The sequence below is a fragment of the Euleptes europaea genome, chromosome 3 (genome assembly GCF_029931775.1).
Source record: "Euleptes europaea isolate rEulEur1 chromosome 3, rEulEur1.hap1, whole genome shotgun sequence".
Classification (NCBI taxonomy): domain Eukaryota; kingdom Metazoa; phylum Chordata; class Lepidosauria; order Squamata; family Sphaerodactylidae; genus Euleptes; species Euleptes europaea.
Window position 1 is genome coordinate 23,449,427 of NC_079314.1, and position 25,384 is coordinate 23,474,810.

The following is a 25,384-nucleotide window of genomic DNA, read 5'->3' on the forward strand; positions in this document are numbered from 1 at the left end:
CTGTACATGGAAGTTCTGTTGAGCTATCTTAGCCAATTGCCATTGAAGTGTCTGGGCCACTGAGCTTAGATAGCTTTTTCTGGGGAAGAATATTGCTACATCTTGAGGTTTGGCGCAGGGTACATCTTGAGGTTCGGCCTCAGGGTACATCTTGAGGTTCGGCCTCAGGTACATCTTGAGGTTCGGCCTCAGGGCACATCTTGACGTTCGGCCTCAGGGTACACATTTGGGGTTGGGGTGTCACAGCAGCCTCTAGACGTAAGCGGTACTGCTCAGGCCCAAATGTGTTACTTATGTGGGCAATAGATTTTTGCTGGCACTGTTCAAACTGTTCACTGTTCAGCTCAGTGGCAGAGCATCTGCTTGGCCTGCAGAAGGTACCAGGTTCGATCCCCAGCATCTCCCGTTAAAGGGACTAGGCAAGCAGGTGATGTGGAAGACCTCTGCCTGGGACCCCGGAGAGCCGCTGCCTGTCGGAATAGACAATACTGACTTTGATGGACCGAGGGTCTGACTATAAGGCAGCTTCATGTGTTCAAGCAGAACAAACTTAGTTAGAATTTCCTCTGCAAGAGTTCATGTGTCCTATTGCTACCTATCTGATTCACTTGCTGGCTGGGCGCTGTCAACACTGTTGTGGCTTATCTGTGGGGAAATTACCATTTCCTTTTTGCTGAAATTTCCACAGTAGGCCCAGAGGGTTACTGCTTGGGTCTCTCACTTCTGTGAGGTCCGTGCTCAGGGGAAGGTAGCTGATTGGCTGTGGGAGAACCAGCTCCCTGGAAGCTGTGGAGATGATGAGGCTTCTCTTCCGCACCAAGGCAAGTTTAACAGTTTGGTTAGCTTGGCTTGTCTGTGGCATGATTTGCAAGAGGGCTGCCCCCTTCCGTTCAGTGAGTGGGCCAATCAGCCCCTATTGGCATTCACTAGAGAGGTGGGGTGTAAGGCGAGGACCCCTTGGTTGATGGGATAGGGGGCAGTCGGGAGTTGGAGCTGTTGCCAAGCTATCCAGTGGCTGAGATGGGGCTGCAAGTCCTGGGAAGAGATTGGGTCACTTAGTGGTAGTGATTGGCACGCTTCCTCATAACTTGGGGAGGGATTGTGGCTCAGTGGTAGAGCATCTGCTCGGCACGCAGAAGGTCCCAGGTTCAATCCCCGGCATCTCCAGTTAAAGGGACTGGGCAGGTAGGTGATGTGAAAGACCACTGCCTGAGGCCCTGGAGAGCCGCTGCCAGTCTGAGTAGACATTACTGACTGTGATGGACCAAGGGTCTGATTCAGCAGAAGGCAGCTTCATGTGTTCTTCATGTGTTCCCAGAGTTATGAAGAAAGGGGACACCCTGTCAGCTGTGTGCCAGTGGAAGCCAAAGGCTTATTTCTAATCTGAGGATCTGTATCGTGTTTATCAGTCTTGTCAAAGGAGCAGAAATACAGTTATTGTGTTCGTAAGGAATGAGGGTGACAGTAGTATTAGGTGGCTGGGAGCGCTACTGAGGCCAAAGTGCAGAGGAGCTGAAGCATTTCTGGTGGGGAGGGGGGTCAGATGTTTGGCCAGAGCGAGGGGCAGCCAAATTGCCCAGCTTCCCCTCAATAGCTGTCTGGGTGTATATGCCCATTATGTTGTGCGATACTGGGGAGGGACTGTGGCTCAGTGGTAGAGCATCTGCTTAGTATGCAGAAAGTCCCAGGTTCAATCCCCAGCGTCTCCAGTTAAAGGGACTAGGCAAGTAGGTGATGTGAAAGACCCCTGCTTGAGACCCTGAAGAGACGCTGCCAGTCCGAGTAGACAATACTGACTTTGATGGACCAAGGGTCTGGTTCAATAGAAGGCTGTTTCATGTGTGTCATTGCTGTGTTGAACTCTGATACTTTTGAAAAGATGTCCATGCTTAATTAAATTTATCCCTTTTTTTTTTTTAGTCCCTCCTTTCTCACCTCTTCTTCTGCTCACTTCCCGTACATACTGGCAAAGGCTAAGATTAAGATTTGCTTGAGAAATATTTAAAGCTATGAGGTTTTGTGGGTTTTCCTGTATGCGCAGGCAGCTTGAGAGAGACTTAAAGGGCAAGGAGGCAGAAGTGAGTCTTGGTTTTTATATGCCGACTTTCTCTACCACTTAAGGGAGACTCAAACCGGCTTACAATCACCTTCCCTTCCCCACAGCAGACACCCTGTGTGGGAGGTGGGGCTGAGAGAGAGTGACTTGCCCAAGGTCACCCAGCTGGCTTCGTATGGAGGAGCCGGGAAACAAATCCAGTTCACCAGATTAGCCTCCTCCGCTCATGTGGAGGAGTGGGAATCAAACCCGGTTCTCCAGATCAGACTCCACCGCTCCAAACCACCGCTCTTAACCACTACACCATGCTGGCCCTAAGAAGGACTTATTCCGGCATAAGCATTTTCGGACAAGAGCCCACTTGTCTAATGTTTGTAGTGGATGAAGAAGGGGAAATTATAAGCAGCAGGGTCAGAGGGCCACGAAATTTAGAGAGTACAGAGCTGATGAAGTGATCATAAGAACATAAGAAAAGCCATGCTGGATCAGACCAAGACCCATCAAGTCCAGCAGTCTGTTGACACAGTGGCCAACCAGGTGCCTCTAGGAAGCCCACAAACAAGATGACTGCAGCAGCACCATCCTGCCCGTGTTCCACAGCACCTAATATATTTGGCATTCTCCTCTGGTCCTGGAGAGAATAGGTATGCATCATGACTAGTAGCCATTTTAACTAGTAGCCATGAATACTCTTCTCCTCCATGAACATGTCCGCTCCCCTCTTAAAACCTTCCAAGTTGGCAGCCATCACCACATCCTGGGGCAGGGAGTTCCACAATTTAATTGTGAGTTGTGTGAAGAAATACTTCCTTTTATCAGTTTTGAATCTCTCACCCTCCAGCTTCAGCTGATGACCCCGCATTCTAGTATTATGAGGGAGAAAACTTCTCCCTGCCCACTCTCTCCAAACCATGCATAATTTTATAGACCTCTATCATGTCTCCCCTTAACCACCTTCTTTCCAGGCTAAACAACCCCAAGCATTTTAACCACTCCTCATAGGGCAGTTGCTATTGTGCTGGAATAACAATCTTATTGGTTGTTAAAGTGTCAGACTCCTGTTTAAAGTGTGCATGTCTCTGGACTTCCTACAAGAAGGTGCATTGGTGCACGCTTCATTTCCTCCAATAGAAAGTTGGCTCCTCTTCAGTAGCGCTCACAACTTGGCATCTCCATTTCCAATCAGTCTGGCCATCACTTCTTAACCTGCCGCCCACAGTATGCCAACATTTTTTCTTTCCTGAGCAGTTTGAGCAGAGCTAGTTTCTCCATTTCAGATACAAACAAACTTCCTGTTTCCAAAAACCCCTGAAAGATACAGAAGCAGTGAAATTGTGGAGAAAGGTGGGGGGTGCTGGGACGGGTCAGAAATATGAACAGGAAATTCCAGTTTGGACCTTCTTTGAGAATAGGTTGTCTACCTCTGAGAAATGCTGTAAACTGCAGTAAATCTGTAACAACCACCACTGTGCCATGTATTTCCCTGGGGCGGCTACCTTCTGCTCTCCAACTTGATTCTTGCCACAATGATCATGAGAGGGAGGACACTTTGGCTATCTTCTGGGCATGGAGTATGGGTCACTGGGGGTGTAGGGGGGGAGGTAGTTTGGAGTTTCCTGCATTGTGCAGGGGGTTGGACTAGATCCTAGTGGTCCCTTCCAACTCTATGATTCTATGATATTAGTTGGTTTGGGAGAAGGGTTGGCAAAATCCGGAATCTGCTGCCATTGGCTGACAATATGTAAGTTGCTGCCTCTAGTCTTGGTTGGCATAATTCCACACTTTGCCAACAGAAGAGGAGGGTTTTGTGGCAGGATTCTGATGGGTTTTAGCAACCTCTGGACATGAATTTCCCAACTTGGTGCCAGAAGTGAAATATGCACCAAAGATTTTTGAGTGCCTGCCCGCATGCACACTTGGGCAACTAGCAGTGTTCCTCCTAGACTGTTCTCATCTGTCACATTTTTCCATTTGGTCAGTTGCAGGCAGTGGAGAAAACTTTGGCATATAAGACTTTTCAAAAGATGTGCTCCAGAGGCTTAAACCTAGGTGTGATCTGGGGGTAAAGCTGACTTTGTAAGAAACCGCGCAGTAATGGCTTGTCTGTCTTTTTTTGCTCGGAGGAGAAGTTGCCAGAATCAATGAATTGTCTCTCTGGCACAAGAGAACACTGGACATAAATCACTCATAATTTAGCTTTTCCTGCCAGTTCTCTCTTGATATTATGTGGGGAGGGAGGAGGTAGACCAGCCATTTGTATATAGCAGCTTAAATTCACACGAGTTCTGTGTATTCATTGTCATCTTCTGTATGTCTGGGCCAATGTTCTGCAGGCATGGTGCTCAGTCTCAGACCTGGTTCAATGCAGTGGTGCTCAGTTTGCAGCTTATTTGCAATTGCCATAAACCAAAATCCTTCCTTGCATAAATTTGTGGCTATGCTATTCTAATAGATAGGGACATTATTACACATTAGAGAATAGCTGTTGTTGTATATATCATAGTATCCAGTCCATGTATGTATTTGCTTTGCTTTATGCATTGTTAAGAATGATACTTGTGGAGACCATTGTATAGAACAACAATTAATTGTAATAGCTGCAATATACTGTCAACATCTATTAGTTTCTAGAATAACTGTATTAATATATCATTTAGCCATCAGTGTTGCAGTGTAATTTACTACTTCAGTATTACAACAGGAGGTTTGCTTTGAGTTATAAACCAAAAGAGCCAAATGCCTATGGCATGCCCTGTGCACCGCCCCACCAAACATACACACAATAATATAACTATTAATATTAAATACATAATTATAGCTATGAAGAAGAGTTGGTTTTTACGTGCTGACTTTCTCTCCCACTTAAGGAAAAATCAAACCGGCTTAAAATCACCTTACCCTCCCCACAACAGACACCCTCTGACGTAGATGAGGCGCTGAGAGTGTGACTAGCCCAAGGTCACCCAGCTGGCTTCATGTGGGGATTTGAACCCAGTTTAAGCAAGCACTGCGTGATGCTGGTTCTCCACCCTCACCATAACAAGCACTAGTGGTCTTTTCAAACTTTTTCAACACCACCCATGATATTCACGTTTGTATCCTTCCTCAAGGAGCTTGGGGAGTGGGGGGGATGCATGGTTTTCCTTTGCTCCATGTTATCCTCCCAAAAACTCTGAGGGAGGGAGGCCAAGATGCCTTGGATCAGTAATTCACTATCAGTGAGTGCCAGGATCAGAGGAGCATGCCTATTATATTAGGTGCATCGGAACACAGGCAGGACAATGCTGCTGCAGTTGTTTTGTTTGTGGGCTTCCTAGAGGCACCTGGTTGGCCACTGTGTCAACAGACTGCTGGACTTGATGGGTCTTGGTCTGATCCAGCATGGCCTTTCTTGTGTTCTTATGTCATGGCTGAGCAGATTTGAACCCAGATCTCCCCAGACCAAATTTGTGGCTCTTGTTCTGTCCTGTTTGTACCCACGTGTGGGTTATTCATATATCTGATAAAGGGTCTTTGGCTCATGAAAGTTTTGCGGTGATTTTGTTAGTGTTCAAACTGGACCAAAACGCTGTGTTTGCTTCAGGTAGGCGCTGGAAGAAAATGTTTGGGCATTACAGATGAATTGCTCTCTGACAATTTCCCCCCCCCCCCATTTTTCAGGCAAAACGGGATCCCACTTGGATCGAGAGAGATGTGAGATCTGTAGATAAGGTAAGGACCTCACCATTACAGAAAACCTGTGTGGGAACAATTCTCTGCAGGCTCACCTCTGCCCCAACTGCTCCTAATCATGTCAGCGGCGTCTCATTCTATTCTTCTGATGTCCTACCATCTCTCTGCTGCTAACATCTTCCGAGTCCAGGCTTGGAAGTGGGGAAAGGTGGTTATATTAGGACAGAAGGTAGGAAGGAGATGTTGGATGTTTGGCAAATGGGTTGTGCAGCCTGGCTTCTGCCCACAATATGCTTTGGTGGTGGTTTTGTTTTCCCAGCAGCAAGAATTGTGGCAGATGGTAGCAAACATCTGCAGTTCATCTGTATGTCACTAAAAATCAGCTTTCCATTTTTTTATGATTAAGAGAGACAACAAAACGATAATTGGTGGCCTGTGTTTTAAAACTGTATGTGTTAAGTGCCGTCAAGTTGCTTCCAATTCACAGCGACCCTATGAATCAGTGCCCTCCAAAACATCCTTTCCTTAACAGCCTTGCTCAGGTCTTGCAAATTGAGGGCCGTGGCTTCCTTTATAAAGTCAATCCATCTCTTGTTGGGTCTTCCTCTTTTCCTGCGTCCTTCAACTTTTCCTAGCATGATTGTATTTTCCGGTGACTCTTGTCTTCTCATAATGTGACCAAAGTACAACAGCCACAGTTTAGTCATTTTAGCTTCTAGGGTCAGTTCAGGCTTGATTTGATCTAGAACCCACTGATTTGTTTTTTTGGCAGCCTACAGTATCCGTAACACTCTCCTCCAACACCACATTTCAAAGAAATCTACTTTCTTCCTATCAGTTTCTTCCTTGTCCAGCTCTCACACCCATACATAGTAATAGGGAATACGATGGCGTGAATTAACCTGATCTTGGTTGCCAGTGACCCATCCTAAGAAAGTTTGAAAACTACGCATCAGTTTTCCAAACCGTGGTGGCAATTCTGCTGAAGTCCAGTAAGGCCTCTGTTCAGTTGTGGTCACTGAAAACAAGGGCATGTTTGTTTTCATAGAGCAGAAAATGTGGACTGGTGGGGGGAGCCAGGAAGCTTCATGGGTGTGCAGTCCAAGCTTGGCCGGCCAGTGCATTCTGAGCCGGAGTAGCTCTTGCAACAGTAGATGAAATTGGTCATCTTCTAAAAGTAGGCATGAGGTGATGCTCACTGGCACTTCGAGTGTCAAAAAAAGAAAGTGAGCCAGAGTGTGATCTACAGCCTGCTTGTTGAAAGTCCCTGATTGGGTTTTGAAATCCCTTTTGAGCACCAGCTGTGTTGGCTCGCAGTGTGGCAGAATGCCCCACTTATTGGGCACATTGAAGGACTGGTTGTGGTTTCCTGTGCTTGATGTTTTAGTTTTGTTGTTGTGTTGTGTGTTTTGTTTAATGTGCGGTTCAAGGAGGAAAATGAGTAGATTGCTGCTCTGGATGTCTCTTTAAGATGGTAGTCGGGAAGAGCAACATAGAAATCCAATAAATAAATAGGCACAGACCAGGAGAGCCCAACCTTTGCTTTAATGAGAGCTAGTTCTGAGTGATTGGGGAGGGAGGGGCTGTGACTCAGTTTGTAGAGCATCTGCTTGGCATGCAGAAGGCCCCAGGTTCAATCCCTGGTTTCTCAGTTAAAGGGCCTAGGCAAGTAGGTGATGTGAAAGGCCTCTGCCTGAGACCCTGGAGAGCCGGTGCTGGTCTGAGCAGACAATACTGACTTTGATGGACCAAGGGTGTGATTCAGTAAAAGGTAGCTTCATGCGTTCATGTGTGTACCCTCCCAGCACGTACATCTTCATCGCCTCTGTGCAGTCCCACATGGCATCTGTGCATGTGCAGGCCAGCCACAGAGAAGTGTTTAGTATGGAAAGTTTTGGAAGGGACAATTCCCCTTCCCCACCATCTGTTTCCCGCCTCAACCAATGGCTCTTCCTGCCAAAACGGTCACATGATAAAGATACATAGATAAAGAACATGGGATAGCAAGAGCACCTGAAATGAAGCTATCAGTTAAGCAGAGGAAAAATAGGGGATGCACGGGCTACTGTCCAGCAGCTGTTGAGCTTCTGACGGCTCATGAGCTACCTGTTGGAGATCTCTGGTGCAGAACAACAATTGCAAAGGCATAGCCATGTTAGTCTATTGTCACAAAATAAAACCAAAGTCCAGTGGCACTTATTATTTAAGCATTTATTTAAGTATGGGCTTTTATGACTCTCAGCTCTTGAGGGAACAATTACTCTTGAGGGAAAGCTAAAGAAAGGGGGAGTTGCTGATGACTCCTGAAGCTAGAAAGGTTAAGCACTGTCCTGGGGATGTGTGTGTGTCAAGTGCCTTAAAGTTGTTTCCGACTCATGGTGACCCTGTGAATCAATGTCCTCCTTAATAGCCTTGCTCAGATCTTGCAAATTGGCTTCCTTGATAGAGTCAATCCATCTCTTGTTGGGTCTTCCTCTTTTCCTGCTGCCTTCCACTTTTCCTAGCATGATTATCTTTTCCAGTGACTCTTGTCTTCTCATAATGAGACCTCAGTTTAGTCATTTTAGCTTCCAGGGTCAGTTCAGGCTTGATTTGATCTATAACCCCCTGATTTGTTTTTTTGGCCAGTCCATGGTATCCATAACACTCTCCTCCAACACCGCATTCCAAAGAATCTACTTTCTTCCTATCAGCTTCTGGGGATAGGGCAAGTAAAAAGGATGGCATTATTGTGGTTGAGAGTGTTTGTTTGGGAAAGACAATGAACTAGACATTAGGAAGGTGATCTTGGTTATGGATTAGGAAGTTCTCTGAACTGTAGGAATTCTAGCAAAGGTGCAAGCTGCCAAGGATTCTTACCTGGAAACTTTGGAAGGCCGGGACAAGCTCCAGCTGGAAGTCCTAGCCTTAGCACCATGCTGTCTTAATTCCACGAGTTGTGTATGTGCTTTTCTTGTCGCAACATCCCTGTGAGGTAGGTTAGTTTGGAAAAAACATCCGCACGCTGCCTTTCCTCGACCTGGCACCTAAAAAACAGTAAAATTGACGCCCAGGGAGCTGCAAGGAGGAGGCGTTCGAAAGACAAGATGCCCCCACTGAAAAGGCCCCGTTTCTGGTTGCCGCCTGCCTTAGTTCTGCAGGTAGGGGCACAGACCATGCTGGGGAAGAGGGTCTTAAGTGGTAGGCTGGACCCTACAGGAGGAGACATCCTGCAAGGTGGTTCTTTTCCTCCATTTTAATTCTGGGGTAGTTTAGGCCAAGAGAGAGTGCCAGGCCCAAAGGACACTTGGAGAGTTTCTTTACTTTAATGATACTGTTCATATAGCCAATTCGGCACTGAACAATATCACACTGAGACCAAAATAAAAAGGGGGGGAGAGGAACTATCTAAATAAAAGGTAAAGGTCCCCTGTGCAAGCACCAGGTCATTCCTGATCCATGGGGTGACGTCACATCCCGATGTTTACTAGGCAGACTTTGTTTTACGGGGTGGTTTGCCAGTGCCTTCCCCAGTCATCTTCCCTTTACTCCCAGCAAGCTGGGGACTCATTTTACTGACCTCGAGAGGATGGAAGGCTGAGTTGACCTTGAGCCAGCTATCTGAAACCGACTTCCGTCGGGATCAAACTCAGATAGTGAGCAGAGCTTTTGACTGCAGTACTGCAGCTTACTGCTCTGCGCCACGGGGCTCCTTTATCTAAATAACCCATAAGGCAATTAGTATATTTTAATCTTAATTGACTGGGAAAGAAATTTGGCGACTGCCAATGTAGTATTATCCAGTTCAGAGACAGAGTCCTGAATAAAAGGCTTTATCCATCTGTCTCTAGCCTCGTTGAACAAGTCCCAGCTAAACAAGGAATGCTGACTTGGAGAGTTTCATGACCAGGTGGGGACTAGAACCCGGGTTGGACCATGGCATCACAAGGGCTCAAATAATGATTAGTTGAAACTCAGTGAGTTCTGGGACTAAGCTGCTTTTCTGCCCACTGCACCACATCAGCTCTGTTAGGCCCTTTTGCAGAAGTGTGTGGATACAGAATTTAAATAAACCAGCCCCCTACCAGTAGACTAGAGGGGAGTGCTCTGACTAGCAAAGCCGCGAAGCTGGCCAAATTAACGAGGAAGGTGAACAAAACCACAAGGGTTTTGGTTCTCGGCAGGGCAGGAAGCTCTGTGTTGTTTTTTAACCTGTTTTGCGCTGGAGGCTCAGCTGCCTTCGCGCTTCCGTTGGTTGGGCCCTCACACCCACCTGTGTGTTTTGTGAGCCAGAAAGGTGCTTTGGTTGGCACAGCACCCCTAACCTCCGGCCATGTCCTCATAGGGAACTCCGCAGGGCTCTGGTGTCTTGCAATGTGCCGCTCTGGCGTTGACGGGACGATGGCGATGGTTAAGGAACCCCGGCTTCCTCGCCTCTTTGCCTTCCTGGCACTGTGGCTGAACAGCAAGCGCCGCTCGGAACCTTACAGCCTGCCTCCGCTTTCCCAGGGCAATGTCAATAGCTCCGATCCGGTCAGTACTTCACTTTCGCCTTTGGGAGAGGGGCTGTGGCTCAGTTTGCAGAGCATCTGCTTGGCAGGCAGAAGGTCCCAGGCTCAATCCCCGGCATCTCCAGTTAAAGGGACTAGACAAGTAGGTGATGTGAAAGACCTCCGCCTGAGACCCTGGAGAGCCGGTGCTGGTCCGAGGAGACAATACTGACTTTGATGAACCAAGGGTCTGATTCAGTATAAGGCAGCTTCATGTGTTCACTGTGCCTCTTTTCGTGTGGCTGGCAGTGCTTTGTTGCTGCCTGCACTTGCTTCTTCTGTGCCAGTTCATGGATTGGGGGTGTTTCCCTCTTCGAGTGCTTCTCCAAGATAAATTATCTTTCCGTTACACTGCCGATCTCTAGGAAATGCTCCCTTGGGTATTTAGGGAAGGACTGTGGCCTTAACAGCACAGCATCTGCTTTGCATGCAGAAGATCCCAAGTTCGGTCCTTGCAGTCTCCTGTTTAAAGGATCCAGTAGTTGATGTGAAAGACCTTTACCTGACAGCCCTGGTCAGTCAGACTAGACAAGAGAATACAATTTGGAGGAGAGAGGGATGTTTTCAGCTGCACTAAATAGTCTTATTTATTTTTTTTGGACTTTTGGTCAAAGTGGATACCAGCTCTGAAATTCTTTTTTAGTTCTCAAGGTACCACTTTGGGGGGCAGGGTCACGGCTCAGTGGCAGAGCATCTGCTTGGCATGCAGAAGGTCCCAAGTTCAATTCACAGCATGTCCAGTTAAAGGGATCGGATAGGAGGTGATGTGGAAGACCACGGAAAGCTGCTCCCAGTCAGAGTAGGTAATACTGACTTTGGTGGACCAATGGTCTGATTCAGTATGAGGCAGCTTCATGTGTGCTGTGATAAATGGCCAGATAGGGGTGGCTGAGCTGTAGCCAAGCAAGAGGCCAAAACTGTGGTTTTGGGCATACCACCAGATTCTCACAGCTTTGCATCTTTGAAGTAGGCAGCAACACTTGGGGCAGTAAAGACCTCATAGTTATGGAATGTGTGAGATTTTATACTCTATCATTGATTTGGGTGAAGGACTTCTGAAAAGATTCCTTGAGTGTGGCAGGTTCCGTTGGCTGCCTGGCAAGGGAACGGTATTGTATGGCCTGTGCCCTCTGTGAATTCTCCATATCCAAGTAGACTGGAGCACTGCATGAAAAGCCCAAAGAGAGGAGCTGTTAAGAATGGTATGGAAGGCCCTGGGTTTAATCCCTGACATTTCCAGCAAAAAGGATTTCTAGTAGGAAGGCTTGAGAAGGGGCTGTGGCTCAGTGGTAGAGCATCTGCTTGGCATGCAGAAGGTCCCAGGTTCAATCCCCGGGCTCTCCAGTTAAAGGGACTAGGCAGGTAGGTGATGTGAAAAGACCTCTGCCTGAAACCCTGGAGAGCCGCTGCCGGTCTGAGTAGCCAAAACTGACTTTGACGGACCAAGGGGCTGATTTAGTAGAAGGCAGCTTCATGTGTTCATGTGAAGGAGCTATGCTTGAAGACTTCAGAGAAGTTGGCCAGTAGTCTCACTTTGAATGCAGCTGCTTCATAGGCTGCAGCTCTCAAAAGCCATTTTTTCCCCTCTCACAAGTGAAATCGTTGGCAATTTTTTTTAAAGTGCCTTAGATTGAAGGACTGCGGAGGATAGCATTGCCGCCGGTGCTAACAACTCTCGAGATGAGTTATGCTGCGTTCTTTGTTTATTCTCCAGTTTTAACAAAACAATGCATTTGGGGCCATGCTGCTTCCAAGCCTTGGCATCTCCTCAATCTTTCCCCTTGTAGCAAAGAGAGGCTGCCAAGAGGCAGATTCCTGCTTTCCGCAGAACTGTTAGCCAAGCTGAGCAGATGGCCGAGCAGGCCTGTGTGTGGTTGGTGTGCCAGCTGCATTTGCTGTGTTGTGCAACAAACAAGGGTGTTTACCATGGTGTGGTGGGTAATTTTTTGGGGGGTGCGAACGTTCCTGGTAGTTGCCACCAGCCAAAAAGCACTGAAAAGTAGCTAGCGAAACATACTGCTTCTGTTGGTGCTGGGCAGGGCATATGGTGTTGGATGAAAAACAGCATGTTTGTAGGGCCCCTAGGTGAATAAAAGCTTCCTGCTGGCATGGGAACTTTAGGGGTGGGGTGGAGGAGAGAGAGCGTGATTTGGCATAAACTGGAGCGTGGCCAGTTTCATCATCATCAATCATCAATCAAGTTTATTTCAATACAATATCAGATCTGAATAAAAATCAAAGTTAGGTTAAAATAATAAAATAAAATCATAAAAGTTGATGATTCTGGGAGGGATGATTTGAAGAAGAGGAGGAAAGATCTTCTACGGGGAAAGGTTTTCAGTCAGCCGTTTACGAATCCCACTAGACCGGAGGCAAAATTTAGCTACTTGAGTGGTTATCCTCCCGAGAGGAGTCTGCTAAGAGAAGGGAAACTTTAGCTTCTTCCCATCTCCCAGGAGGCCAGCTTCAGAAACCTGAGGGCTAGTTTATGTGTGTTCGTTTTTTTGTGTAGGGACAGAACCCCCAACAGAATTTGAGCATCAAATACAGTGCAGCTGAACAGGGGCAGAGTTTTCTCTAGCCAAACAAGTTCCCTGGTAAAGCGTTCTACTGTGGGAAAAGGTTGCCTTGGTCCAAAGCAAAATCCAGAATACCTGATGCCAGCTCCATTTCAAACCTGCGTGCCTGCGCATAGTACTTGCTGGGCAAGAGTTTAAAATTAAGATTATGGTTTGAGACATTTTTTCTTTTTTCTAAACGTACCACCTGATGGAGAATTCTGGAGAACTCCCCAGCATATTAAGGCAGCATCCAGCACAGGGGTGAGCTGGCTGGTCCTAAAAGACCCAGGAAAAGATTGCAAGATGATCAGCACATCTAGGCTTCTTTTTAACATTGTATTTCATGGGATTTTTTCCCCTGTGATGATGGTGCTTTTCCTAGTCCATGTTTTTAGTAGAACACAACAAAACTTGGCAGCATGCTGGGGGAAGAGGGGAAGTACCTAACCTTCCATAAAGTAGCCTTCTTTAAAGAAAAGGTTGGAAACCACTGATTCAGCATGTCAGGTACACCCTCCCTGATCATTTTTTTTCTCTTAACACAGTTCTGCACTTAGGGAGATGTAGAGCAATGGAGGGGCATACATGCCTGCGTGGACTGATAAGGTTGATTAGCCCAGAGCAAACCCTTTCCAGTCCGGGTTGTGGCTGGTCTGCTTGGCAAAAGAGGATGCTGCTTCTCTTTGACAGCTGTTCTAAGGCTTCTCCTGATTTGGTTCAGTGTGACTTCTCACTTTTTATAGCTTCCTGTGTGAAACTCAAGTTGGGTGCATCAGTAACTGATGTGTGTGTGTGTGTGTTTTAATTTGGCTGACTCTGCCAGGCAAATGTTTTCCTCTGGCCATATTTAACTTGGCATTTCTGTGCTGCCATAACCCCAGGGCTTTAGGCTCTGAAGAATTCACACATTACGGAGTACACAGGTAGGCTCTGTGGCCACCTCCCTGTATAATGGTCGAACATGACTCGTAGGTTCTCCCCAGTACATGCATATATCCTGTCCAACTTGAATTGGGACCATGATGTCCATGGAGAAAAGGCCTGTCCTGAAACAGTTGGGGGGGGGGGATATTTGGTCCTTTGAGGGAAATATGTATCATGGGGACCCTGTGAGTTTTCCCTATGGGCTAAATTACCCCCCCCCCCATCATTTCAGGTCAGGAAAGTGTGGGGCAAAAACTGAAGCCCTTTCTTCATGTGTTTTGTGGCCCTGATCCCACTGCACACATGGGAAATGAGAACCCACAGCTCATGTTTGAAGAAGCTGGTTTTTATATGCCGACTTTCTCTACCACTTAAGGAAGAATCAAACCGGCTTACAATCACCTTCCCTTCCCCTCCCCACAACAGATACCTTGTGAGGTAGGTGGGGCTGAGAGAGCTCTAAGAGAGCTGTGACTTGCCCAAGGGCACCCAGCTGGCTTCATGTGTAGGAGTGGGGGAAACAAATCGAGTTCACCAGATTAGCCTCCACCGCTCACGTGGAGGAGTAGGGGAATCAAACCCGGTTCTCCAGATCAGAGTCCACCGCTCTTAACCACAACACCACCCTGGCTCTCCACAGAATATGGACCACCGACCCAACATGTGTGGATCAGCCCCTAACAGTGTTGTGCATGTGTGAAGACACCATTCCCTTTGCCCTGTGAATTCGAAGCTGTTCCTCTCTCTCCCACCCCCATGGCCATACTGTAACCCTTTTTTGCCTGCTTTCTTCCTGTGTTAGGTAGGTGTGGAAAGAGAGGTTGAGGTGCCTTCAAGATGGCTGCCCATGTGCTGCTGATGTTGAAGGGACATCAAATTTTGGAGAGCTTTACTAGCCCCGAGGCAGCCCCTATCCCGCCCGTCCCATTGTGTTCACTCCTGTCCCTGGTAACGTTATCTTCTTGGGTCTCTATAAAGTACGAATTGAAGACACAGAGGCTGGGCTGGTGACTTCTGTGGGCTTGGGCACGGCGCCGAGGCCTAAGGAGTGATTCCAGTCGGCAAGAGAACAGATCCGTTTCCCAAGAACTCAGAACCATGCAGTGGACTTGGGGAACTGATCCATCCTTCCATTTAAGTCTGGAGATCCGCTAAACCTGTTCTTTCCCTTAACTTCCAGAATGAAGGCTCAGTTCAGGAAATTACCATCACATACCTGGTGAAGGAGGGATCCGAGAAGGCCGACCCGTCGCAGTTTGAGCTCCTTAAAGTCCTGGGGCAAGGCTCTTTTGGCAAAGTGAGTCCGTGTTCTTGATGCAGATAAGGTTTATCCGCCGTTGAGCCAATAATGGGGGAGATGGGGGGCGCGGCTTGTCTGGTGTTAACTAACCCTCGTAGCTAGGATTCCTAATTGTCCCATATCCAAGGAAACACAAACCTTCTGCACAAACTCAGTCAGACCCGTTGCATGCATTTATTGTTTGTTTGTTTGTTGCATTTATATCCTGCCCTTTCCCGGCAAGACAGGTCACAGCATAATCATAAAACATCAATTAAAACATACTTTAAAATCCCATACTTCATATTGCAATAAAACAAGAAGAAGAAGAGTTGGTTTTTATATACCGACTTCCTCTACCACTTAAGGAAGAATCAAACCGGCTTACAATCGCCTCCCCCTCCCCACCACAGACACCCTGTGAGGTAGGTGGGGCTGAGAGAGTGTGACTAGCCCAAGGTCACCCAGCTGGCTTTGTGTGTAGGAGTGGGGAAACAAATCCAATTCACCAGATTAGCCTCCGCCACTCATGTGGAGGAGTGGGGAATCAAACCCGGTTCGCCAGATCAGAGTCCACCACTCCAAACCACCGCTCTTAGGAAGACGGAAACTCTTTTGATTTAACTTCAACCCATTGGTTCTGGTCCGACCTTCTGGGGCAACGGTCTTCTACAGTATTTGCTACTCCTTCCAGTTTAGTATCATCTGCAAATTTATACTTCATCCGGGACTAGCATTTTGTTTAAAAGAGGGCCTTTGGCCACCACATGAATAACAATAGCATGCCAGGGATCTATGGCCCAGGTGAGCAGTTTTGGGCTGACTTTGCTTGGGTGGCAAAGCTACAAGCATTGGGGCTCAGTTAAAACAGGGGTGCTGAGGATGTACGGCACTGTATAGGTCAGGGGTGTTTTTTTCTTTGTTCTTGTTTACCAGTGTGGTAAATAAGTTGGTCCTCTTGGTGGTAACTTGAGATGTGACCCTGCCTCTCTAGAGGAGGATCTCTGCTTGTCTTTGTAGTATAAACTTGCTGTTTTATTTCAGCGGCATCAAACTTCTCTGCCTTTTTTTTTTTTTTTAGTAGGACTTGCAGCCTCCCCCATGACATCAATGTTCTGAGTTCCCTCTCCCCTCCCTCACATGCAAATTCCTTCGTCCACATGGTGCTTTCCCTGTTAAGCAGCAAGCAGAATAAATATCTACCAACTTCCTTCCTGCTGCCACCAGAGCATAACAGCTCCAGTCTCCACAGGCAGCTGTTCTTTGAGGTTTGGTTGCATTTGGTCCAACTTTTAACTTGGTTAAGAAACAACGTGCATGAATTGGGCTTGTTCCAGGCTTGTACATGTGCCTGATTTCTTCCCCTCTCCTTCTTGTGCAAAACATGGTTTGTAAATGACCGTTCAAGGCTAGCTCCGATTACCCACGATATAGAAATTCAGTGAGGCTTCAAAGGAGTTTATAACGTCGTCGTCCCCCCTCCTCCATTTTATCCTGACAACAACCCTGAGAGGTAGATTACACTGACAAGGGGCCAAGGTCACCCAGTGAGCTCTTTCCTCTATACCACGCTGGAGCGGTGGAGTCTGATCTGGAGAGCCGGGTTTGATTCCCCATCCCGCCACATGAATCTTGTGAACTGGATTAGTTTCCCCACTCCTACACACGAAGCCAGCTGGGTGACCTTGGGCTAGTCACAGTTCTCTCCGAACTCTCTCAGCCCCACCTACCCCAAAGGGTGTCTTTGGTGGCAGGGGAGGGGAAGGTGATTGTAAGCCGGTTTGATTCTCCCTTAAGTGGTACAGAAAGTCAGCATATAAAAACCAACTCTTCTTCTTCGTCTTCCTGTCTTCCTTTGTTGAGTTCTGAAAGACTGGCAGCTGTGTGTGGCGAAGGTCGGAGAGGGCGCCTTCTTTCTTGATGGTGAGAATCGCCCTCCAGTGTGCAATGACTGTTTGTGTGTGTGTGTGTGTGTCTATTTTAAAAGGACTTTTTAAGGCAACAAATAAACCGAATAAAATAGCCTGAGGCACAGAGGCAAAGACTCGCAGCTGAGCCAGCGTTGGCACGCAATCCTGTAACTTCCAGTGCAGGGTAGGACTTGCATGGCAGCTGAAGCATTCGCCAGAGCCCTGTCTTTATTTCTGGCTGCGTCCGTAGCAAAACAGTTCCAGAGGGGGGTAACATGTTGATGTGCTGCAGCAAAAACCAACAGGAGTCCGGTGGCGCTTTAAGGAAGAACAAGGCCTTATTCTAGCGTATGAACATCATCAGGCACAATGAACATAAGAAAAGCCACGCTGGATCAGACCAAGGCCCATTAAGTCCAGCAGTCTGTTCACCCAGTGGCTAACCAGGCGGCTCTAGTAGTGCTGTGCACCTTTTTTGGGGGTATTTTTTGGGTTCAGGTTTAATAAACCCTGAAATATTTGAAAAAGCTGAGTTTAAAGGATTCGGCTTTTCCAAAAAAAACCTAAAATTTTCAGGTTTATTAAACTCAAACCCAAAAAATACGTGGCTCAGAGCTGACCTGGCTGGGCCACGACACACTGTTAAATAACTGTTTAACTACAATTCTGCTAAGTGTTTCTAACTTTCTGGTCTGGCTGTTCTCTGTACAGGTTTTCCTAGTAAGGAAAATCACTCCGCCAGACAGCGGCCACCTGTATGCCATGAAGGTCTTGAAGAAAGCCACTCTGAAAGGTGAGAGCCTGGGTGTTGGGGAGGTCCGAGCAGACTGGAAAGTTGTGGGGGGGAGATGCATTTCAGTGTGTTCCCCCCCAGCGCAGTTGACCACCCTGCTTCTTGGGAAGGGAATAGCCTCCGTCAGATCCTCTCTGCCCCTCAGATACCTGAATTGCAGGTTTGCTGTGGAGTCGAAAACTGCCTGGCCTTAGGGTTAGTTCCTGTTGTTGGTGCCAGGCTCTTGTTTCAGTTGTGCAGGATCTGAATTGGGGCTTCTCTGTTAACAGTGCGTGATCGAGCGAGGACAAAAATGGAAAGGGACATCCTAGTGGAAGTCAACCATCCCTTCATAGTGAAGCTCCACTATGGTGAGTGTGTGTGTGTGGGGGGGAGACACTATTTATCAGGTTTTTTGGGGGGAGAAGATCGTAACCATGCCAAGACGGTGTGCAAATAGCAATAGGTTTCTAATCGATCGTACCTGGATTTGGATTGTTCCCCCATAGCCCACCTGCCTGTGGCATATCCCACGTGGCCCAGTGTGGAGATGGCTGCTTTTATGCCCAAGACTTTGGAGAGATGCTGCCAGGCAGAGTAGCCACGGGGCCATGGCTCAGTGGTAGAGCCATCTGCTTGGCATGCAGAAGGTCCCAGGTTCGATCCCCGGCATCTCCAGTTAAAGAGACTCGGCAAGGAGGTGATGTGAAAGATCTCTGCCTGAGACACTGGAGAGCCGCTGTCAGTCAGAGTAGACAATACTGACTTTGATGGGCCAAGAGACTGATTCAGTATAAGGCAGCTTCATGTGTTCATGTGTAGACACTATATAAAGCTAGATGGACTAGCAGCCTGACTCAGTGTACACGTATTTCACATGTTTATAAAGTGTCCAGATTTGCCCTGCTAAGTCCCAAACTCGTGGGTGAAAGCTGTACGTACTTGTCCTGTGCAGACATTATGCTAGCCCCCTGGTAACTACAGCTTTAAAAAAATGAGCTGGTTTCAGAAATATGTGATCTTTCATTGCACAGTGCCTCTACATTACTTTGGAGCTAATTCATCTTCACCCACCCACCCATTCCAGTTAAGCAGTTCTTTCATCAAATATCAAGCAGGGCTTCTTTATAGGATCTTGGCCATAGTTCAAATGAGATCCTGTCTAAGGGGGGTGGGAAGTACTCGATAACACTTGAGTTGTAAGGGAGGTGGAGGTGGCCAAACAATGGAATATTTGCACATGCATTGCTCTTGAAAACCTCGAAGCCATGCAGGCCTGGCTGGCTGCATCCTTCTATTCAGAAAAATGGGTGATGTGAATTCCTCTGTCTCTTGCCTTCCAGCATTCCAAACAGAGGGGAAACTCTACCTCATTCTCGACTTCCTCCGAGGGGGAGACCTCTTCATGCGCCTTTCCAAAGAGGTGAGTCTTATTTATTATTTAGAGAATTATTATGCCGCCTCTTCAGGGAAAACTGCACAAACCCCCAAATTAAAACTGTGCTATATCTCACACTGCCCTGACCTGGATGGCCCAGGCTAGCCTGATCTCATCAGATCTCAGAAGCTAAGCAGGGTTGGCCCTGGTTAGTATTGGGATGGGAGACCACCAAGGAATACCAGGGCTGCTGTGCAGAGGAAGGCACTGGCAAACCACCTCTGTTAGTCTCTTGCCATGAAAACCCCAAAAGGGGTCGCCATAAGTCGGCTGCGACTTGAAGGCACCTTACACACATATCTCACACTACCCAAGTATGTAGGAAAATATAACGTGGTAAATTAACGAGAAGAGGTGGGGAAAAACCCTTGATTCTGGGCGTATTCTGGGAAGCGGAGAAAGTTGAGATGTTAACTTTTGGCCGAAGAGAAGGGAAAAATAGGGGGATGGGAAAACTTGACCTCAAATCCGAGAGGTTTATATAGTCTTGGAGGGGGTGGTAGGGGGAGATTTCTCTGTCACTTCTCCCCTCCCTGCATTTCCTCATGTGCCTTCTTGCTTCTTAGTCTTATCTATATAATTTCCATGAGTGCTTCATGAGTAACCCCCTTAGTACTCCCCAAGCTTGCAGAAAAATATGAAAACTAAAAAACACACACAAAAAGGGGGGGGTGTTAAATTCCCCAGATTTTAAAAAAATAGCATTGTCTGTGCATGTGCACATAATGCTCTTATGTTTTGAACTGCCAGCAGCAGAGATGCTCTCTGGGCCCAGCAGCCATGTTTGAGGCCACCGGGCACTACGGCAGTCCCAGCACCGTCGCCCTTCAGGTGGCGGGGAGGCCGGGAGCTGCAGTGGTCCCAGCAGCATTGTGGGGACAAAGAAAGTATTGGGGAGTGGGAGAGAAAAAAGAGAGAGAGTAATGGGGTGGGGCGAGGACAGGGGTCCCCAGCGTGTCACCCTTGGGCACCATGGCACCTGCAAGCACTTTTCCTGGCACCGACTAAGTGTTTGTAGAAAGTGGATGGGGTCAGGTGGGGCTAGGGTTGCCAGGCGGGAGGTTTTTGGGGCAAAGCCTGAGGAGGGCGGGGTTTGGGGGAGGGGAGGGACTTCAATGCCACAGAGTCCAGTTGCCAAAGCGGCCATTTTCTCCAGGTGAGCTGATCTCTATCAGCTGGAGATCAGTTGTAATAGCAGGAGATCGCCAGTTAATACCTGGAGGTTGGCAACCCTAGGTGGGGCACTTGTCCAACAGGGCTTCTGACAGGCCACTGGAGATTAGGGTTGCCAACCTCCAGGTACTTCTTGGAGAACAAAAGACCTATGCTGAAACAGACCTAACAGATATGGTACTGAGACCTTCATTCAAATCATACACAAGAAAGAAATATCAATCCAACCAAGGCAATATTCCAATAAGGATTCAACAGGAATTAGAATTCATTCCCAGTTCATAGGAGAATAAAATGTTCCAAGTCCATAAACATGGATTCAAACCGAAATAAGTCAAACCAGACTATCACAACCTCTCAGCAGGAACAAAGAACCCATTTGGGTCTTGAGCCGTATCAGGTCAAAAATCTTATGTGGGAGGCTGCATGCCCCAAAAGGAATCAATGATAACGGACATTAAGCACAACTGAAGAAGCCATTCAGGCGAAACAACCACTTATCTAGAAGTGTCGTCATTTTGATTTATGATTTGGACCTTCTTTGCTTCTTCCCCGGAGAGACGGCTGCCGTTGGGGAAGCTTGGCTCCATAGGAGGAACTTTCCTTGATAGTCTGGTTTGACTTATTTCGGTTTGAATCCATGTTTATGGACTTGGAACATTTTATTCTCCTATGAACTGGGAATGAATTCTAATTCCTGTTGAATCCTTATTGGAATATTGCCTTGGTTGGATTGATATTTCTTTCTTGTGTATGATTTGAATGAAGGTCTCAGTACCATATCTGTTTGAATTTGTATTCATTATAATTTTTGAGCCACATGCTGTTGTTCTTAAACAACCTCCAGGTACTAGCTGAAGATCTCCTGCTATTACAACCGATCTCCGGCCGATAGAGATCAGTTCCCCTGGAGAAAATGGCCGCTTTGGCAATTGGACTCTATGGCATTGAAGTCTCTCCCCTCCCCAAACCCCGCCCTCCTCAGGCTCTGCCCCAAAAACCTCCCGCTGGTGGCAAAGAGGGACCTGGCAACCCTACTGGAGATCCAGTTTGCTAAGCAGATTAAAATAACATTGTTTCAATGACCGCTGCCAGCACAGTGTTGGGTTTTATTCTCTCACACCCCTTTCCCAGTATATTTTTAGAATTATCCTTCTTCTCCCCTGCACTTAGGCCTTCTCCTGTGTGGTTGCGTCTGCTTCCTGTGGCAGCCATTTTGTGGCTGCATCCGCCTCCTGCAGCAGCCATTTTGAGTTGTGTTTAGCCCTCCTTTTCAGTCAGAACTGGCTCCCAAAGCATATCACAGAATTGAGATATATAGTTAATAAACCATGCCATCTTTCTCATTCTGTCAAGCAGAGCAAAGTGACTGTAAAACAGGGACTTGATCGTTCTTCTCTGTGCTATTTCACCATAACCGGTTGAGCAATATAAATAAATACATAAATTTTATTTGCGGCTAGTATGCCAGGTAAAGCGGAAACTGACCATACAGAGTAGACGTTTACAACCGAGGCCAACAAAATTAGGAATCACCCAGATTTACGTTTCCACAGATTAAGGAAGTACATTAAGGTGATGTAGCTTCATAGGTTGAGCAATATAACTGAGTGGCTTGGCGGGGGGAGCGCAAGAAGTGGGGGAAGAAGAGGCCCCAGTGGGGTAAGAGAAAACCGCTCTGCTAACGAGGAGGCATGGGATGTCGGTGGGATTGGCAGTGCGAGAAATTGCTCTAACCAGGGTTCCAAATCTGCTCTTCCTGCTTGCCAAGTAGCAAATTTTAAGTGTGCTTTTAAAACTGATGCATGAACTAGATTCTAGAATGTGCTTGTAGTGGAGCTGGGGGAGAGTACGTAGCCTCAGCATATTAATAAAGGAGTGCATTTTTGACTTTGTACTGGGGAGCAGTTCTTGATGCTGGATGTACTGAAGTATTCACCCCCAGTCCTGCCTCAATGTTGGTTCTGCAGTCAGAATAAATAATGCAGATGTGTCTTATCAGCTGATCCAGACAAACCACCAACCTTGGCAAGGCTTCTGATTAAAGGTCCCCGTCTGCCTCCTGAACCAAGACATACCAGGTCTTATTTGCACACCATCTGCCTATCAATGAGGTCTGGAAACTTGCTTTTCCAACAACCAAAAATTGAGCAACGATTCTTGCGATGCAGATTTCCATATGGGTTATCAGATTCCTCATTCAGTGTAGTTGCAGGAGCGTAGGATGAACACAACCTTTGCAAAAACTCCCTTGCTCTTATTTTTAGGATTGTGTGACCCCCCGCCTCGCTGATGTCTCTTTTCCTCCCAGGTAATGTTCACGGAAGAAGACGTGAAATTCTACCTTGCAGAGCTGGCGCTGGGCCTCGGTCACTTGCATCGCCTGGGCATTGTCTACAGAGACCTTAAACCAGAGAAGTATGAAAAGAGTTTTCAGGTTTCCACTAAGTGTCTTAGGGGGCTTGGTGGGGTCTGCAGACTTTCCTGGATACACCACTCAAAGAGGGGGCTGAAATGTGTGTTTTCAGCTTTCAGATGTCACAACTAACCAAGGATTTGACTGAGCAAAATTGGAGTGCAATCGGGGTGTTTGAGTGCGGCCTGAGGAAGGCACTTGAACTTTAGCTCCCAGCCCAGAGTTTGGCCATCCTAATCTGTTAGCATCTATCCTAGAGACTTCTATACCTTTTACAATACAATACCTTTATTGGCATCTTGAAGTAATAAAACACTCCGAACAGCCGGCGAAGATAGGTTAAAATCATTCTTATGATTCATTAGTAATAATAATTTATCGATTAAAATTACAGTTTATATAATACCTGAGCTCTCTTGAACCAGATGATCTTTGGGGATTCTCTCAGAGAGGGCTGTAGCTAAAAAGGAGACTACTGGAGCAGTGAGGTTGCTATCCTGATCTGTTAAAAGGAAGCAAGTCATATCTCTTTTTGATCTTATACGCCGAGGATCTGGCAGATGGCTGAGCATTAAATGGCGAGGTCTGCTGTGGAATGGGCAGTCCAATAGGATAGGTTCCACAGAGTCGGGGACTTCCGCGTCGCAGGCGCATAGTCGGGCATTGTGAGGTGTACAAAGAAACCAACTTCTGTGCCTTCACATTTACTGTCTCTTCCTCATAGCATCCTCCTAGATGATGAAGGGCACATCAAGCTCACAGGTACGGTGTCTCCTACAGATTACACTCCTCTAGAGACTTCCCTCTGTTGCCTTGCGCTGTTGTTCTTTAAACTGCTGCATAATGATTTGCCCTCTCTCTTCTGCCCGGCCCCTTCAACCCCATATCCCACTTGTAGATTTTGGTTTGAGCAAAGAAGCCATCGACCGTGAGAAGAAGGCCTATTCTTTCTGTGGGACAGTGGAGTACATGGCGCCAGAAGTGGTGAATCGTCAGGGCCACACCCAGAGCGCTGATTGGTGGTCGTATGGGGTCTTGATGGTATGGTCACTGGCTAGTGCGTGCCAAAACTCTGCTTCTGATGAAAGCTACCTGCAAATGTTGAGAAGGACGGGTGTTACCTGAATCAGTGCTGCCACCTTGTGGTCATTCCAGTTAATGTCCTATCTGTGCCCTTACAAAACAATTCTAGTGACAGTGAGCGTGTGTGTGTTAAGTGCCGTCAAGTCGCCTCAGACTCATGGTGACCCTATAAATGATTGTCCTCCAAAACGTCCTATCCTTAACAGCCTTGCTCAGATCTTGTGAATTGAGGGCCGTAGCTTCCTTTATAGAGTCAATCCATCTCTTGTTCGGTCTTCCTCTTTTCCGGCTACCCTCAACTTTTCCTAGCATGACTGTCTTTTCCAGTGACTCTTGTCTTATAATGTGACCAAAGTATGACACCCTCAGTTTAGTCATTTTAGCTTCTAGGGTCAGTTCAGGCTTGATTTGATCTATAACCCACTAGTTTCTTTTTTTGGCAGTCCACGGAATCCGTAACACTCCTCCAACACCACATTTCAGAGGAATCTACTTTCTTCATTGTCCAGCTTTCACACCGATACATAGTAATAGGGAACATGATGGCATGGATTACTTAGTGGCCAGTGACACATCCTTACACTTAAGAATCGTTTCTAGCTCCATCTTGGCTTCTCTTTCCAGTCTCAGTCTCCTTCTGATTTCTTGGCTGCAGTCTCCCTTTTGGTTGATGATGGAGCCAAGGAATAGAAAGCCTTGAACAATTTCAATTTCAATTGCTGAGGCATAGTCAGCTACAAAATGGCAGGCCAATTGCACAATGTTTGGAGGTTGCAAGCCAAGCATCATACTACAGAGGAGGCAGCTGTTTCACAAAAATCACAAAATCACACAAGGTTGGAAGAGACCACAAGGGCCATCCAGTCCAACCCTCTGCCATGCAGGATCCTACAATCAAAGCACTCCTGAGAGATGGCCATCCAACCTCTGCTTAAAGACCTCCAAAGACGAGGACTCCACCCCCCCACCCCACCCCCCTGAGGCAGGGCATTCCACCATCGAACTGCCCTTACCGTCAGAAAGTTCTTCCTAATGTTTAGGTGGAATCGCTTTTCTGTTAGTTTAAATCCATTACTCCGTGTCCTAGTCTCTGAAGCAACCGAAAACAAGCTAGTTCCCTCATTAACATGGCATCCCTTCAAATATTTAAACATGGCTATCATGTCTCCCCTTAACCATCCCTTCTCCAGACTAAACAAACCCAGCTCCTTAAGTCTCTCCTCATAGGGCATAGATTCCAGACCTTTGACCATTCTGGTCGCTCTCCTCTGGACACGCTCCAGCTTGTCAACATCCTTCTTAAATTGTGGAGCCCAAAACTGGACACAGTATTCCAAGTGAGGTCTGACCAATGCAGAATACAGTGGTAGTATTACTTCCCTTGATCTAGACACAATACTCCTTTTGATGCAGCCCAGAATTGCATTGGCCTTCTTAGCCACCATATCACACTGTTGACTCATATTCAGTTTGTGGTCCACTAAGACTCCCAGATCTCTTTCACATGTACTGTTGTCAAGCCAACTATCTCCTATCCTGTACCTGTGCCTTATGTTGTTTCTGCCTAGGTA

The 25,384-nt window shown here is 47.1% G+C and overlaps 1 protein-coding gene across 1 annotated transcript in view; it reads left to right on the top strand.

The window, feature by feature from the left end:
• Window positions 1–25,384, top strand: part of RPS6KA1 (ribosomal protein S6 kinase A1) — a 95,812-nt gene that overhangs the window by 43,193 nt on the left and 27,235 nt on the right. Inside the window, exons 3-10 of the mRNA XM_056845789.1 lie at window positions 5,717–5,767; window positions 14,923–15,039; window positions 17,643–17,724; window positions 17,994–18,074; window positions 19,047–19,126; window positions 22,626–22,732; window positions 23,455–23,492; window positions 23,629–23,771. Coding sequence (XP_056701767.1) covers window positions 5,717–5,767; window positions 14,923–15,039; window positions 17,643–17,724; window positions 17,994–18,074; window positions 19,047–19,126; window positions 22,626–22,732; window positions 23,455–23,492; window positions 23,629–23,771 — 699 coding nt within the window. The remainder of the gene's footprint in view (window positions 1–5,716; window positions 5,768–14,922; window positions 15,040–17,642; window positions 17,725–17,993; window positions 18,075–19,046; window positions 19,127–22,625; window positions 22,733–23,454; window positions 23,493–23,628; window positions 23,772–25,384) is intronic.